The 15,191-nt window shown below is 46.2% G+C and overlaps 1 protein-coding gene across 1 annotated transcript; it reads right to left on the bottom strand.

Moving 5' to 3' along the window:
• Positions 1-1,851: 1,851 nt before the first annotated feature.
• LOC136154488 (uncharacterized protein CXorf49 homolog) lies at positions 1,852-5,587 on the bottom strand. The gene is made up of 4 exons (XM_065916748.1): positions 4,322-5,587; positions 2,938-3,014; positions 2,053-2,062; positions 1,852-1,917 (listed from the first exon to the last, which is right to left on the bottom strand). The coding sequence occupies exons 1-4, from the start codon at positions 5,585-5,587 to the stop codon at positions 1,852-1,854; spliced, it is 1,419 nt and encodes a 472-aa protein (XP_065772820.1).
• Between the last annotated feature and the right edge of the window lie 9,604 nt (positions 5,588-15,191).

The raw sequence follows: 15,191 nt of genomic DNA, 5'->3' as shown, positions 1-15,191 counted from the left end.
ATTCAAAGCTTGTGCCTGGGCATCTCTCTGTGTGAATAAAAGTCATCAGGGATAATGGCCCTTGAGGCAGAAAGATGTGATTCAGGCAGTAATGGAAGTAAGAGACTGGTCCAGATCCGGTAAGGCATTGAGTGAGCCAAAGCAAGGGTCGGATCTGCTTTATTCAAGGGATGTTGTCACATTACCAAAACATAGAAGGAGAGGATGCAGTTCACCAAACCTCAGGACAGGACATCTCAAAATGTTGGAGTCGCTGGAGGAGGCACTGGATCCTAACTTGCAATTCTGTGATGTCTGCCAACTGCTGAGGGTGTGGATGGGTAAAAATGGGAAGGGTACATGGGATATGGCTGCCCATCTTAGAAACAGGAGAACCCCCCCCAACCTGGGTTACTTGTGGGGAGTTAGGGGTGACTGCACCTGAGCAATGGGGAGCACTTGGGTCCACCCTTCCCCTATGCTCTCATGGTGACTTCCTTCCGGGGCTCATGGCATGAGGTCAGGTGGACAGAGCAGGAGGGTTGGGACCCGCAGAGACCTCAGGGTCGGAAAAGAACATGTGTGGGACTTACTCCTTCCACTCAAACCCCTCCCTGGAGCAGGTGGGCTTGATCACTTAGTTTGCAGCTGATCCAGTGGTTATTGCCTGGTGGGGTAGCCCATCTCGCTGTTGTCCGAGTGAGTAAATTTGCCAGAGACCATCCAGCTGAGAGGTCTCTGCCCACCGAGACATGTAGGTAAGTTGTGCCCGGGGAGAAGTTCAGCACCAGCATCAGCACCACCCTTGGACAGAGAGGGGCCTGGGACTTTGGTCACCAGGGTGAGGAAGTATAGAAGCTCAGGGAAGTGGAGGTGTGACGGTGTGAACATAACCCCTTGTTCACTTTCTAGGGCAGGAAGAATGTGAAAACACAAAAGACCACCATCCATCTCTAGCTGGCAGGGTGCAGTCTGACCCAGGTTGGCACCAAACAGATGCGTCTCCTGACGTCCAGTCCAGAGACTAGCCTGTCTCCTGTGTTCCCTGTACGTTCCCTCCTGCTCCCCAGGTCACTGGGTCCAGGCTTCATGCCAAAGTCCTTCATTGAATCCAAAGGAGAAGCGAAACTATTGGTGCCTGAGTCTCAGGGGTGAGGGCTAAAGAGGAGATGAGGACTGTGTGCAGGTTCCAGCGTGCAAGGTGGGAGTGGGGCGGGGGTGGGGATGGTACGGGCAGTAGGGACTCCAATGAGAGGGCAGAGCCTGGGAAGGGGGAGATGAGGGCACCTGTGCCTGTTTCCACCTGCTGAACTACAGGTGCACGCAAGGTCACCAATGGCAATTCAGGGGAGGGATCGAGGGTACTCCAATGGAAAATAGAGTGGTCAGGGTAATTGGGACATGAATCCAGTGCAGCAAGCAGGATGGGATGGAGCTCTGTGAGTCATGAGTTCCTTCCAATGGGGAGGCAGAATGTCAACGATGGATGGGAACCGGCAAATCCCAGAGGAGCGAATTTAAAGAACTAGAAGAAGCCTTTAAGGGAATGGGAGGATGGGTCAATGTGGCAATACAAGGCCCTCAGTGAACCCAGACCAGGGGCACTCTGGTGCCCTGCTGGCCTGGATGGTAGCAGAGTCTGACCCAGAATCCCCACCGCAGGATGCCAGAAGTACTGCTCTGCAACAGGCTCTGATATGAGTGGCTCCCCCCCAGGCCTTGCCCCACTCCGCCTACCCCTACCTCCGAGAGAGAGGGTAGAGCACAGAATATGAGAAGTCCTTTAATCAAAAACTGCTGTGAAACTGGGGCAGAGAGGGGGCAAACAAGGGCAGAGGATGCCCTGGTGGAGGCAGAACGAGAGGCAACAGCTTAGCCGCAGCTCGCCGGCCCGGGAGGTAACAGCTGCTCCTCTTGCAGGAAGATACTGGACTCAACCTGTAAAACAGCAGAGTCAGGGAAGAGCCTCAAGCCAGGGCAGCCCACAGCCCTGCTCAACAGCCAACGTTGTGGGAAGGGGTATGCAGTGTGTAACACTCACGTCAAACGATCTGGAACTTGTCAGCCAGGTACCGCATGGAGGCTGCAACAGGGAGAGGCATAAACAGGTGCTCCAGACAGACGGACATAGAAGCCTGTGCCCCTGTCCCGGTGGGGAACCACCTAGCCCTGCAACCTGAAACACACATACCCCCAGCCCCGATGCAAAGTGCTCTGGGCCTGATCACTCCCCACTACTGGAAGTTAATATGGAGCCATTTCCTAAAAGGAAACATAATGTGCCAGCAGCTCTCAAGCTCAGGGCCATGCCCAAACCATTCAAAAATTGTCTCACAAACAATCCAACAAGACCCTTAAGGGCTACACCAGATCAACAGGGCATCTCTACAAGTCCTATTAGAAGGAGCTCTCTAGGACTCGACTGGCTGGCAGAGTATGCACGCAGTCCACACAGTACTTTGCTACTTGTCCGCACGCCCAGCTGGACATGCACCACACGCTCCAGGGATAGGCTTGATAGGTTCTCCTCCCCACAGGAATGCTGATCCCTACGAGGCCCCCTGCACCTGCAGCCCTCCTCACCCCAAGGGCCCACCCCGATTCTGCACTAAGAACCCGCTGCTCTCTGTCCCTGGTTCCTCATACCAAGTTGCTCCTTAAGGTCGTCTATTTCTCTCTGTAGCACCAGACACTAGGCCAGCAGACAAAGGAGGAACAGAAATGGTTAGTATACACCCGCCTCCCCTCTCCTCCTCCTCTCCTCTTCCCCGGGTCCTCATCCCAAAGCCAGGTGTCTAGACTGGCAAGGGAAAGACATTCCTCAGTGGAATGGAGGTGGGCTCCCTCCCTGGGGTGCGGGATAGGGGCGGGGTTGGCCCACACAAGTCAGTTGCACTTGGACTCAGATCCCACCATGGTGTTTGGGTGTGCATTCATAGGAGCCAGAAGAAACATTACCCGAGGACAGCCCTGCCTTCTGCGTGGCTGCTGCTGCCTTTTCGGTCTTGGGCCATGGTCAGTTGGTTCCTGGTCACCTGAGAGGGAAAGGACACACAATCCAGCTTCCCAGGTTCCCAGTGAGGTGGAAACCGCCAAGCAGGCTCTAACGTGAGGTGAGGCAGTACCACCCTCTGCTAGCATCACGTCTCCCCTGCTCTGCCTGGGAGGCAGCGCAAAACTTCTCTCTGGGCCTGCCCCTCTATTCCTTAGGGCAGCCATTTCACCATGATGGAGGCTCTGCATTCGAGCCTCCCAGAGCGGCAGCCACAGCCAGCACCTGGGAGAGCAATGTGGGCGAACAGCACTTCACAGAAAAGGCTATTAGCCTGCAGGTCTACGCCCAGAGTAGCTGTTGGGGCACTGCCACCGATCACCCCTGCCAAACAAATTCTACACAGAAGGTGATGGGACCAGGTCCAGCCCTGGTGACACACTGTTTCTCATGGGAGAAGTGGCCTGAGAGCAAGGCTGAGCCCCCAGAAGAGAGAGTGAGTCAGATACAGAGGTTTCTGCCCTCACCCCTGGCCTCCTCCCCCATATCAAAACCCAGGACACTCACGTGATGGGCCAGGCCCTCTGGGCCTGACTTCTCCCTTGTTCATGGCCACGGGCTCTGAGTTTCTTGAATCCTGTGTGCCTCTGATGTTGAGGTTGGCCCTGCCAGGTTCTCCATGATGCAGCGATGGAGAAGATGGCCATGGCCTGTCAGTGGTAAGCTACAAACAAGATTTCTCACTAAGCTGGTGTAAGGATATGTGTGTGCGTGTGCGTGTGTGTACCAGTGCATTTATATGTCTGTGTTTGTGAGAGCTCATGTGATTCAAGACAGAGCTGAGGCAGGGAATTGGAAAGAGTATTGAAAGGCTGATCTCTTTAGCACATTCTCTGTCAGTCAGCCCCAGGCCTGTAGGCAGAACTGAGCTGGGGACAACATGTGGCACTGAGAAAGCCTGAGACCCCTGCAAAGAAGGTTTGGGGAAGAGTTAGGAAGTAGGATTCAGGAAAGTGATGTGTCTAAACACCGAAGCTCTGTGAAGCTTTTAAGGGGTCCCCTCAAATCAATTCAGCTACCAGCTCTCCCTTCCACTCCAGACCCAGCCTCGTGGAGGAGGCTGGAAATAGGACAAAGGTGGAGAACCGAGCTCAGCACACCCAAAGTGCTACCTTAACGTTTGTCCCTAGTGAAAGGACACCAATCTGGCATCCTAATGACCCAGTGACCGAGGGTCACCCAATGACGACCCCTGAGGGATGGAGAGAAGGAGCACCGGGTGAAGACCTGTGCCCTGGGGAGGGTGGGAGGGGGAAGAGTGGGGAGAGAGGAGGTGTCTGGCCTACTCACTTGGCCTTTTGGGAATGGGTCTCTATTTGGGTCGTTGTCTGCTCCTGACACCGCCACTGCTGCCACCGACTCCCGGGCCCGCCGAGCCACGGGTTTCTTCCCAGCGCCGGTGTGCTTGGACTCTTCAGCTCCCAAAGGGACCAAGGCATACTTCTTGGACCTCCCGAGTAGTGGGATGCCAGAGATTGGGGGAAAGGTGGCCAGTTCCAGGGGAGTGGCCGAGATTCCCTGCCCCCAGGAAGGGAAGGTTCTCTCCACAGCAGGTTTGGAGATGCCCCCAAGGGATTTCTTCTCCTGGACCCCCTTCCTCCTAGGAGTGGGCCGCGGCCTGCTGCCTGTAGCGGCAGCTGCAGTAACTGATACTACTGCCACTCCCGGGTAGCTGGGCAGGCTGCCCCCCTTCCCCCAGAGCACGCTCTGCATTTTCTTAGGGGGAGAGGTGTCCTCCTGCTCTGCATCGCCCTGCCTGCCCTCCCTTTCCACAACCGAAATTAATCCTTGTGGAGCCGAGGACTGGCAAGTGCCTGGCACGTTAAGGAGATTCTCCCTGCCTTGGACATGCAAGCGTCTGGGTGTGTTCCCAGGATCCTCAGGGCTGTTGAGCGTGGCCTGGCCTCCGTCTTTGGGATAAATGCTCACCCTCATCCGCTCTATCTCACTGAACTCATCAGAGGACTTGGGGTCGGACAGCAGCTCAGCTTGGCTTTCTGAGGGGGGCCACTGGCGATCCACAGCCACGTTCAACCTACTTCTAGTGCCTCTCTTAGGGTTCCCACCGACGTGGAGAGGGCCGGCCTCAGCCTGTGCCGCTTCCCCACACCTCTGGGTGGCACTGCCTCGACTGCGGGGACGCGCCTCGAGATTCCACAAGGCAGACACTTCGCCGACCACATAGCTCTCCTGGGACAGGTAAGCACAGGTGCCCAGCAAATTCAGGTTGGCCAGCTGCTGCAGGATGGCCGCCACTGACTCGTCAGCCAGCTGCAGGGCGTCCCCCTGTTCGTCGGCCAGGGACCCAGGCCGGCCTTCCCAGCCCCACAGCCCTGGCCCTCCCGCTTCCAGCAGCTCCCGCTCTGACTCGAAGCCCTCAGGGTCTGGGAAGCCATCCCCGCCCTCACCCTCGCAGCTTCGCAGTGCCCCAGCCTCGGGGATAAGGCTGGGTCCCTGCGGGCCTGCGGAGCCGGCCTCAAGGCCGCTGGTCTGCTCCCCACACTCTGAGCTGAAACCCGCTCCCGAAACAGACACCTCATCATCTGGGGAGCTCATGTCGCGATCTGGGTGGCCACCGGACCTGGGGTGGCGACGATTTATCAACCGGGTCGCGGTGGCGGCGGCGGTGGTAGTCACGGCAGGCGAGGCGTGTGTCGACTGTAGCTCGCCGTCAAGCACCAGAAGCACCACACGCAGGAGATGGCCGCAAATAACGCGAGACTTTCAGCGTTCCAGAACTGCTGCCTCCTCATTGGTCCGGTTCCTCCCAACCAGCACGCGCCTTGTTTGGCCGTCCCCTCGAGGTGTAACCAATGGGGTCGACAGCCTCCTCTGGCTTGCTGCCAAGCCCAAGGACCATCGTGGCAGTTTGGAGTTGGTGGGTGAAGTTGAAGCTGCGAGGATACGTCTGTCAAGCCTCTCTTCCCACCTCCTCCTGTCGCACCTCTGCTTTCTGGTTAGAGTCACAGCCCTGAGCCCTGACTGTGTACAAAATGGGTGGAGCGGGAGGCAGGAGGGTACTGAGGGTGCTGGTCTCCTGGGAGGTGAGGATGAAACGTCAGGATGGAGGCGCTGGGCGTCTAGCACGTGCTGAAAGCACTTGCCAGCCTCCCTTCCACCACAAGTCTTATGACCAATGGGAGAGTGGGCAGAGGAATCCCGCACTCAGTGGTGAGTGGTCGGCGTACTTCTCCCTAAGTGGCCAGAGGACAAAGGGATCGTAGTTTTGTTCTGTAACATCTCTGCCTCAACTGCTCCATCAAACGTTCTTGGCAGTCAGATTTGAGGGACAGACTGGGGTTGACCTTGCTCCCTGAGCTCTTTCTCCGATCTGAGGCAATTGAAAGAAGAGAGAATCTTAGTGTCCAGTTACAGTCGCAAAGGTGCTCATGACTGCTGATTCTTAAGATGTAAACTAAAACAACTAATCAGGTTTCACACACTAGGAAGACAACCTTCCTAGAGGTTAACCATTCTGAGAGTGGGAGAAGTTAGGAGCAAACCCCTGTGGCGGTGGTGCAAGAAATCTATTTGGGAGGTAATTTGGCAGAATCTATTAAAAGCAACTTATACAGCAGGGACCCTGTGCCTGGCTCTCAGTGGTTCCTTGTGATATTCCTAGGACTATAGTACCAGTGATTACCAGCCTCTTACAGGTGAGGAAACAGGTACTGAGAGGTTCAGTCACTGAGCCAAGGTCATTTGGCCTGTGCAGATCAGTGGTAGCATTAAAACCAAGCAATTTGACTCCAGAGCCCTTGCTTTGATCCAAATATCTTAAAACTTAAAAAAAAAAAAAAGCCCCTTTTATTCTCTTCCAGCAAGTCTGCTGTCTGGCACATCCTCTATAAGTGAGGGTATATTTCTAAGATGTCTATTTTAGTTCATTGGTCTATTTGTTAATATGGCAGTACCACACAGTTTTGATTACTGTAACTTTGTAATATATTGAAACCAGGAAGTGTGAGTTCTCTACTTTTTTTCTTTTTCCACATTGCTTTGCCTATTAAAGATCTCTTTAGATTCTATTTAAATTTTAGGATAAAGTTTTCTTTTTCTGTAAAACATGCCATTGAGATTTTGATAGGGCTTGCAGTGTGTAGATCAGTCTGGGTAGTATGTTGGAAGAACAGGTCCAATGGAGTGTGTGTGTGTGTGTGTGTGTGTGTGTGTGTGTGTGTGTGTGTGTGTGTGAAAAAGAATTGACTCATTCATTTATAGAGGCTGGTAAGTCCCAAAATCTAGAGGGTGAGTTGGCTAGCTGGAGACTCAGAAGAGCCAGTGGTTTAGCTCTAGTCCAGGTTAGAAGGCCTAAGAACCAAACCAATAGAGCTAATATTTCAGTTTGGGTCTCTAGGCAGTAAAAGAAGCTGATGTCCCAGTCCAAAGGCTTTCACGTAGGAGGACTTCTCTTACATGAGGAAAGTTTGCCTTTTTTGCTTTATTGAGACTACCAACTGATTAGGTAAAGCTCACCCACATTATCCTGGGGAAATCTGTTTTATCCAGTTGACTGATTTAAATGTTAATCTCATGGAAAAGAACCCTACAGAAGCACCCAGAATAATGTTTGACTAAGTATCTAGGCACTCTGTGGACCAGTCAAGCTTACACATAAAATTAACCATCTCAGATAGCGTGGACCTCTTAACAATATTTAGTATTCCAGTCTGTGTAGACAGATGCCTTTCCATTTATTTGTGTTTCCATTTATTTGTATTTCTTTTTAATTTCTTTCAGCAATGATTTGTAGTTTGTAGTATACAAGTCTTTTGACTCCTTGCTTGAGTTTATTCCTCAGTATTTTATTCTTTTTTGATGCTAATATCAATGGAATTGTTCTCTTAATTTCCTTTTCAAATTGTTCTTTGTTAGTGTGTAGTGATTAAACTGAATTTTGTTTCTTGATTTTGTGTCCTGGAACTTTGTTGAATATGTTTACTAGTTCTCCCAGTTGTGTTTGTGTGTGTGTTAGTGTGTGAGTGTGTAATCTTTTGAGTTTTCCATGCACAAAATGATGCTATCTGCAAACAGAGATACTTTTATTTGTTTCTGATTTGGATGCCTTTAATCTCTTCTTGTTTCTTAAGTGCTCTGGCTATGACTTCCAGTGTGTTGAATAGTAGTGGTGAGAGTGGGCTTCCTTGTCTTGTTCCTTACCTTAGAAGAAGAGATTTCAGCTGTTCACCACTGAGTATGATGTTCATTGTGGACTTTACTTATATGGCTTTTATTATGTTGAGGTAATTTCTTTCTACTCCTAGTTCTTTGAGTGTTTTTATCATGAAAGAGAGTTGAATTTTTATGCCTCTATAGAGATGATGATGTGATTTTTGTCCTTCATTCATGTTAATGTGTTTCATTGCATTGATTAATTTTGTTAGTTAATTGTAGGTTAAACTAACCTTGCATCCAAGGGATAAGCCCCATTTGACTGTATCACACAGTCCTTCTAATGTGCTGTTGAGTTCGTTTTGCTAGTATTTTGTTGAGGAGTTTTTCGTCAGCATTCATCTGGGAAACTGGCCTGTAATATTCTTTTCTTTAGGTGCCTTTAATATCAGGGTGAAATGAGTTTGAAAGTGTTACCTTTTCTTCAACATTTTTGGAACCATTTGAGAAAGATTGGTGTTAATTCCTTAAATGTTTGGTGGAGTTCTCCATTGAAACTAACTGTTCCTGTTTTTTTTCTGTGTGTGTGTGTGGGGGGGAGTCAGTGATTACTGTTTCAATCTCATTATTGGCCTATCAGGTTTTCTATTTCTCCTTGATTCAGTTCTGGTAGATTGTGTGTTTCTAGGAATTGATTCACTTCTTCTAGGTTGTCCAGTTAATTTCCAAACAATGGTTCATAATGTCCTCTTATAATCCTGTTTGTTTCTGGGGCATTGATTGTAATATCCCATCTTTTATTTCTAATTTCAGTTATTTTCATCTTTTTCTCTTAATCTTTCTATTTGTCAGTTTTCTTGAAATTTTAAAAAGCAAATACAGTTATGTTGATTTTTTTCTGTTGTCTTTTCTGTTATTTTTTAATCTCTGCTTTAATCTTTATTATTTCCTTCCTCTGCTGGCTTTTGTTTTCGTTTGTTCCTTTTCTAGCTCCTTGAGGTGTAAAATTATATAGGTGATTTGTGATCTTTCTTCCTTTTTAAGGTACGCATTTATAGTTATAAAGTCCCAGCATTGCTTTCGTTGTACCCCGTAAATTTTGTCATGTTGTGTTCTCATTTTTCCTGTCTCAAGATGTTTTCTAATTTCCCCTGTGGCTTCTTTTCTGACCCATTGATTGCTCAAGTATACGTTGTTAAACTTTGGTACATTTGTGGATTTTCCCATCTTCCTTGTGCTGTTGCCTTCTGGTTTCATTTACTGTGATCAGAAAAGATACCGTGTGTAGTTTCAGTTTTCTTGAAGTTGCTAAGGCTTGTTCTGTGGTTTAACATGTAGTTTATGCTGGAGAATGTTCCATTTATATAGGGGGATTTGTATTTCACTGTTGTCGGATGGATTGTTCTGCATATGTTGTTAAGTTCAATTGGTCTGGAGCCTTGTTAGGTCCTCTATTTGCTTGTTGATCTACTGTTTGGTTGTTTTTATCCATTATTGAAAGTGGGATATCAAAGTGTCTTACTGTTATTGTGTGGCAATCTATTTCTCCCTTCAAATATGTCAACATTTGCTTTCTAAAGTTAAGAGCTCTGAGGTTTGGTGCCTAAATTTGTGTAATTGTTATATTATGTTGATGAATTGACCTTTTTAGCATTATATAATGTCCTTTGTCACTTATTGCTGTTTTTTATTGAAAATCCATCTTACCTGATATTAGTATAGCCATTCCTGCTCTCATTTTGCATGGAAAATCTATTTCCATTCTTTAATTTTCAGCCTCTGTGTGTTCTTAGACCTAAAGCGAATCTCCTGTAGACAGTGTATATGGATTCTGTTTTTTCCCTAATCATTCAGCAAATCTATGTATCTTGGGAAGTTTACTCCATTGACATTTAAGGTAACTATTGATAGGATGGACTTTACTACCAGTTTGTTAATTATTTTCCATATGTCTTGTAGCTTTTTTTGTCCCTCCTTTCATCTCTTATTGCTTTCCCTCCAATTTCGTTGATTTTCTTTTTTGTAGTGATATGTATTAATCCCCTTCTTATTTCCTTTTTTATATGTTCTACAGATATTTTCCATGTGGTTACCTTTGGAGTTATTTAAAATCTCTTTAAGTTATGCACTATTTTAAATGGCTGAAGTCAGCTGCAGTTACATATAAAAACTGAATTCTTTCCCAGTTCGCTCCCTTTTTATGGTATTAATAACATACATCTTTATATATTGTATACCCATTAATATAGGTTTATAATTATTTTTATGTCTTTCTTTTTTAATTCTATTCACCAAAACTCTCATAGTGTTTGGTCCATGTATTTGTCTTTACCAGAGAACCTTATATTTTGACATGGCTTCAGAGTGCTGTTTACCTTCCGTTTGTATCAATTGGAAAGACTTCCTTTAGCCTATCTTGTGGAGCAGGTCTAGTGGTAAAGAACTCCATCAGCTTTTGCTCATCTGGGAACGTTTCCAGTCTTGCGGAAGTGGGGCCCAGTATCTGAGACGGCTATGCAAGTGCAGTATTGAACGGTCTGTGGGTGAGGGTGTCTTCCTTTCATCTCTCTCTGTCTCTGCCTCTCTTCCTGTGTTCTCTTGCATGATAAGACTTTCTATGTAGAAAGAGTAAAATGCACATATGAACTTAAAAATAACCTAACTGCCCTAAACTACAGTTTTGGTTGGCACAGAGCTCACTTTCTGAAGAACCACATACAACTGTTTGACCAGGGGTTTCATCACCACATACCTAAGAGTAACAACTTTTCAACCTGCCATAGCTTTACCATTATGGCTCCAAGTCCAATCCTTCCTATTCAGCCAATTCTAAAACTTTAGATTCTGTAACTTACAGCTTGCACTTTGAGGTACCAAATTCTAAATCAATTAGAATCTGAATTTAGCTCCAGTAACAGGGACTCCAAAAACAGTAGCTTAAACAAATTAAGTAATTTTTTTTCTATTTGAGGAAAAGTCTGAAGATGGGCAGTCAAAGGCTGAAATAGTACTTCATGATGTTTTCAGAAATTCAGACTCCTTTTGTATTTCTGCTCAGTGTGAGAATGATCATTTATTTAGCCTTCACGAGATGGCTGCCTGAGCTTCATCTTTCACATCTGTCTTCAAGGCAGCAGAGAGGAAGAGAAGGTAAAGAACAAAAGGAGACTGGTCAACTGATTCAGCTCTCCCACTCAGGTTTCTTTGCCATAAAATACGTTTGTATCAGCATTTAGGTACTTTTATTTCATTGCTAGTTTTAGCAGAGTATACCGTCAAAGAATGATATATCCAGTGTGGATTTGGCAGTGGTACATCAAAACAGATGTTAAACAAAGAGCACGCAACCTGCAAAGAGATTTATAATAATAATTTAAAGCTTCATGATCTAGGATCATTCCAATTTAAAACACTATGAAATGAAATCAACTTCTGATGGTAAGAAAAGAAATATAGGGCAAGAAGAAAACTAGCATTTGTTAATAGTACGAGCTTTCCAGAAGATAGATATTATTCTTCAGTGGGAAACCTTGCAGATACAAAATAAAATCCAAATATTTGGTCATGTGATACCAATTTTACCTGAAATAAAGCCAAAGCCATAGATTCTGGTTCTGGCTTGTCAGCTATTCCCTGCACTAACTTATCTGCAGAAGCATCTGGCCAATTTGTACCTAGTGACCCTTTATGCATGCTAATGGGGTTCAGGTAAAATGAACCTGTGTACAGAGCATTCTCCACCCTGGGGGAGTTATCAGTATATAGTAGGAGTTCATGTTGGCCCTTTAATGGACCGGAACCTGGTGGTCTGCCGTCGACGATGAGAAAATGAAAGAAGGAAAGAGGCTAATAGTCCCTGGGTTATGCAGCTGGCTCTCGCGTTACAGGGAATCAGCCAGAAATAGAGAGATAAAGAAAAAGAGAGGAAGAGAAAGAAAGAAAGAAAGAAAAACTCGGGGACCCAAGCTCTGATGGAGCAAAGGTGTTTTAATCAACTTGGTGTGGGCATATATACTGTCTTACAAGGTAGTTATTCTCAGCAAAGATAAAGATTAAAATTCCAGACTTACAAAACATAAGTCGATCCTTATCAAAGAGAGAGAGTCGTAAACAATCACTTTTACCATATGGTTCATAAAAAGGAAGAGGGTAATTATCCCGTATTGAAAAACTGACGAAGGACGTGCCTCACCCCTGGAAAGGTGTGCCTTTCCTCTTAATCCCTGAATATTCAGGTCCGTATTAGGACCAGAGGCTTCCAGATCCAAAACAGCACACAGGAAGCCTCCTGTTAAATGCTTCCTGACAAGTTCATATTTTTGTTTCCTTACAGTAATTCAAATGAACTTCCTGCTGTGATTTTTATTTAACAACAACAACAACAATAATAATAGTAAAAACTCTAGCTTTAAGGAGCTGACATATACCACTCAAGATGTGGGACATACTGAGGTCACATTGCTTTCTGAGGAATCTACCCCAAAGCTCTATGTACTCACTTCTAATTATGTCTCACTGGCCAGAATTTAGTCCTGTGCTTATACCTCTCTGAGGAAGCCTGGGAAATGTAACTTTTTAGCCTGCACATATTGCTGCTCCCAACAAAATCAGAGTTTGTTAACAAGGAAGAAGGAAAGAAAAGATCTCATGGGGGCAACTCTAACTAGTTGGGACAGAAAGGAATTTATCCCTTGCAGAATTGTTAGAAGGGCTATAGAAGAAGCTCTAGGCAAAACTCACAGAAACATCGCTGCTTAATTGGTCTGAGTAACCTCAGAAACACTGCCTCTATTGCCATCAGTGCCACGGAAACCATGGCACTGCCCAGCCACTGGGCAGAAGACCTCTGCCCATCAGTGTCTTCATGTTACTTGCAAATCAAAGCCTTCTGCACAAATACCTTAAAGGTGAGGACCACATCACAGGCTTGCAACAGGTGTTGGGAAATGTAGATTAAGAAAATTATCTGAAGAAGATGGGATTCATAGTAGTGGTGAGTGAGCATATTTCATTGATTCTAAGACAGGCCTTTTGTTTGTTTGTTTTGTTTACATTTTCATGTTTCTAAAATGAGCATACTTTTGACAGTGCCAGCTGTTGGTGATCTGCCAGTTTATGATGTAGTTTTCATTACTTGTACATACAAGAAACCCTCTTAGAAAGCATTTCCACTGACAGGGTGCAGATGGGGGTCTCAGTAGTTTGAAAGGAAATCCTGGACCCAACAGTGAAGCACTCTTTATAAATGTTGCCCCACCAAAGACTTGCATGTGGTGCAAAGCTAGCAACACTGATAATTCTGAGTTGAAAGGGACTAATAAAGTTCTACTAAATAGAAAGAACTCCTGGAATTGTTATAATTTTTTTAAATTTTTTGTGTATTTCTAAGAGATTTACAAAATAATTGTAAATGATATGCTTCAATAAGAACACAATAGGAACATCTAAATGATAAGGGATTGACTCGTTTGTAGGACGCTCAGGAATTGAGGAGAGGAAATCATTTAAAAGAAAAAAAATTCTCTGTGTATAAAGAAGTTTGCTCACAGCAGTGTAGTTTATAAGGGCAAAAAAACCTGATAGATACTTACATTTTCATCACAAAAGCTACTAACATCTGTTGAAAATTTACTATGGGCCAAGCCCTCTACATACATTATGTCATTTGATTCTCACAACAGCCATGTGAAGTAGACACTAATCTTATCCCTATTTCATATACGAGACACAAGCCCGTGATAGCTTGTCCAAAGTCAAACAGCTAGTAGGTGGTGGAATCAGGATTTAAACTCTGGTCCCGGGGTTACAAATCTGTGTTATGCAACTGTTAGAAAAAGAAGTATGTTGCAATAAAAATAATATACTGCACTGTTCTAAGCAAGAACTCACGAAATCTGAAAGTATCTAAAAATGGTGCATTAAAACATCAAAGTACAGAATAGGTTTCAGGCAACCAGTAGGTCCAATGGCTCTGGATCTTTCTTGGCTTATGGAACTTGTGTTAGTCTCTTCAAGCTGCCCAAACCAAATACCACAGGCTGGATGGCTTAAACAAAGAACATTTAGTTTCTCACAGTTCGGAATACTAGAAATCCAAGATCAAGGTGCCAGCAAGTTCAACTCATGGTGAAAGCACTCCCTTGTATTGTAGTTCACCACCTTCTCTCTGTTTCTTCACATGACATTTCCTCTGGGTATGTATGGGGAAAGAGAGAGAGAGAGATCTCTGGAATCTCTTTCTCTTATAAGGATATCAGATCCCATGGGATTAGGGCTCCACTCTGACAACCTCTGTGTGTGCTGTGCTTCGTTGCCCAGTCGTGTGTGACACTTGGCACCCCATGAACGATGGCCCACCAGGCTGCTCTGTCCATGGGAATTCTCCAGGCAAGAATACTGGAGTGGGTTGCCATGCCCTCCTACAGGGGATCTTCCCATCACAGGGGTTGAACCCAGGTGTCCCGCATTGCAGGCGGATTCTTTACCATCTAGACACAATGGAAGTCCTACCTAGGGTAGGTAGCCTATCCCTCCTCCAGCGCAACTTCCCGACCCAGGAATCTATCTGGGGTCTTCTGCATTGCGGGCAGATTCTTTACCAGCTCCCTTAATTAACCCTAATTACCTCTCTAAAGGCTCCATCTCCAAATTCAGTCACATTGAGGGTTAAGGCTTTAAGATAGGAATTTGGGGTCAACACAATTCAGCCCATAATAGGACTCCTTTGAGAATCTAATGAACTCCTTACACCCTCCAAGAAGACTGTATACATGCCTCCCACAACTTTGCACACAATTTCAGGACGTTCTTGGACCCCAGGTTGAGAGCCACTGACCTAGATCACCTTCCTCTTTTCCCAGATGGAGAAACAGAGGTTCAGAATGTGGAAGTGCTTTTCAGCAGGTTAGGAGAGAGGTAGGTCTCCTGATTCCTCATCAAGTTCTTGCCCTACCTTACTCTGCCTTGTGTTAGGCCTGTTAGGTCAGCAATCCACAGTGACCACAAAACACTAGAGATTCTGTGGATGCAGTGAAGGGGAGTGCTTCAC

The sequence above is a fragment of the Muntiacus reevesi genome, chromosome X, assembly GCF_963930625.1.
Source record: "Muntiacus reevesi chromosome X, mMunRee1.1, whole genome shotgun sequence".
Taxonomy (NCBI): Eukaryota; Metazoa; Chordata; class Mammalia; order Artiodactyla; family Cervidae; genus Muntiacus; species Muntiacus reevesi.
Note: the sequence above shows the minus strand (reverse complement) of the source record. Positions and strands in the feature narration are given on the sequence as shown.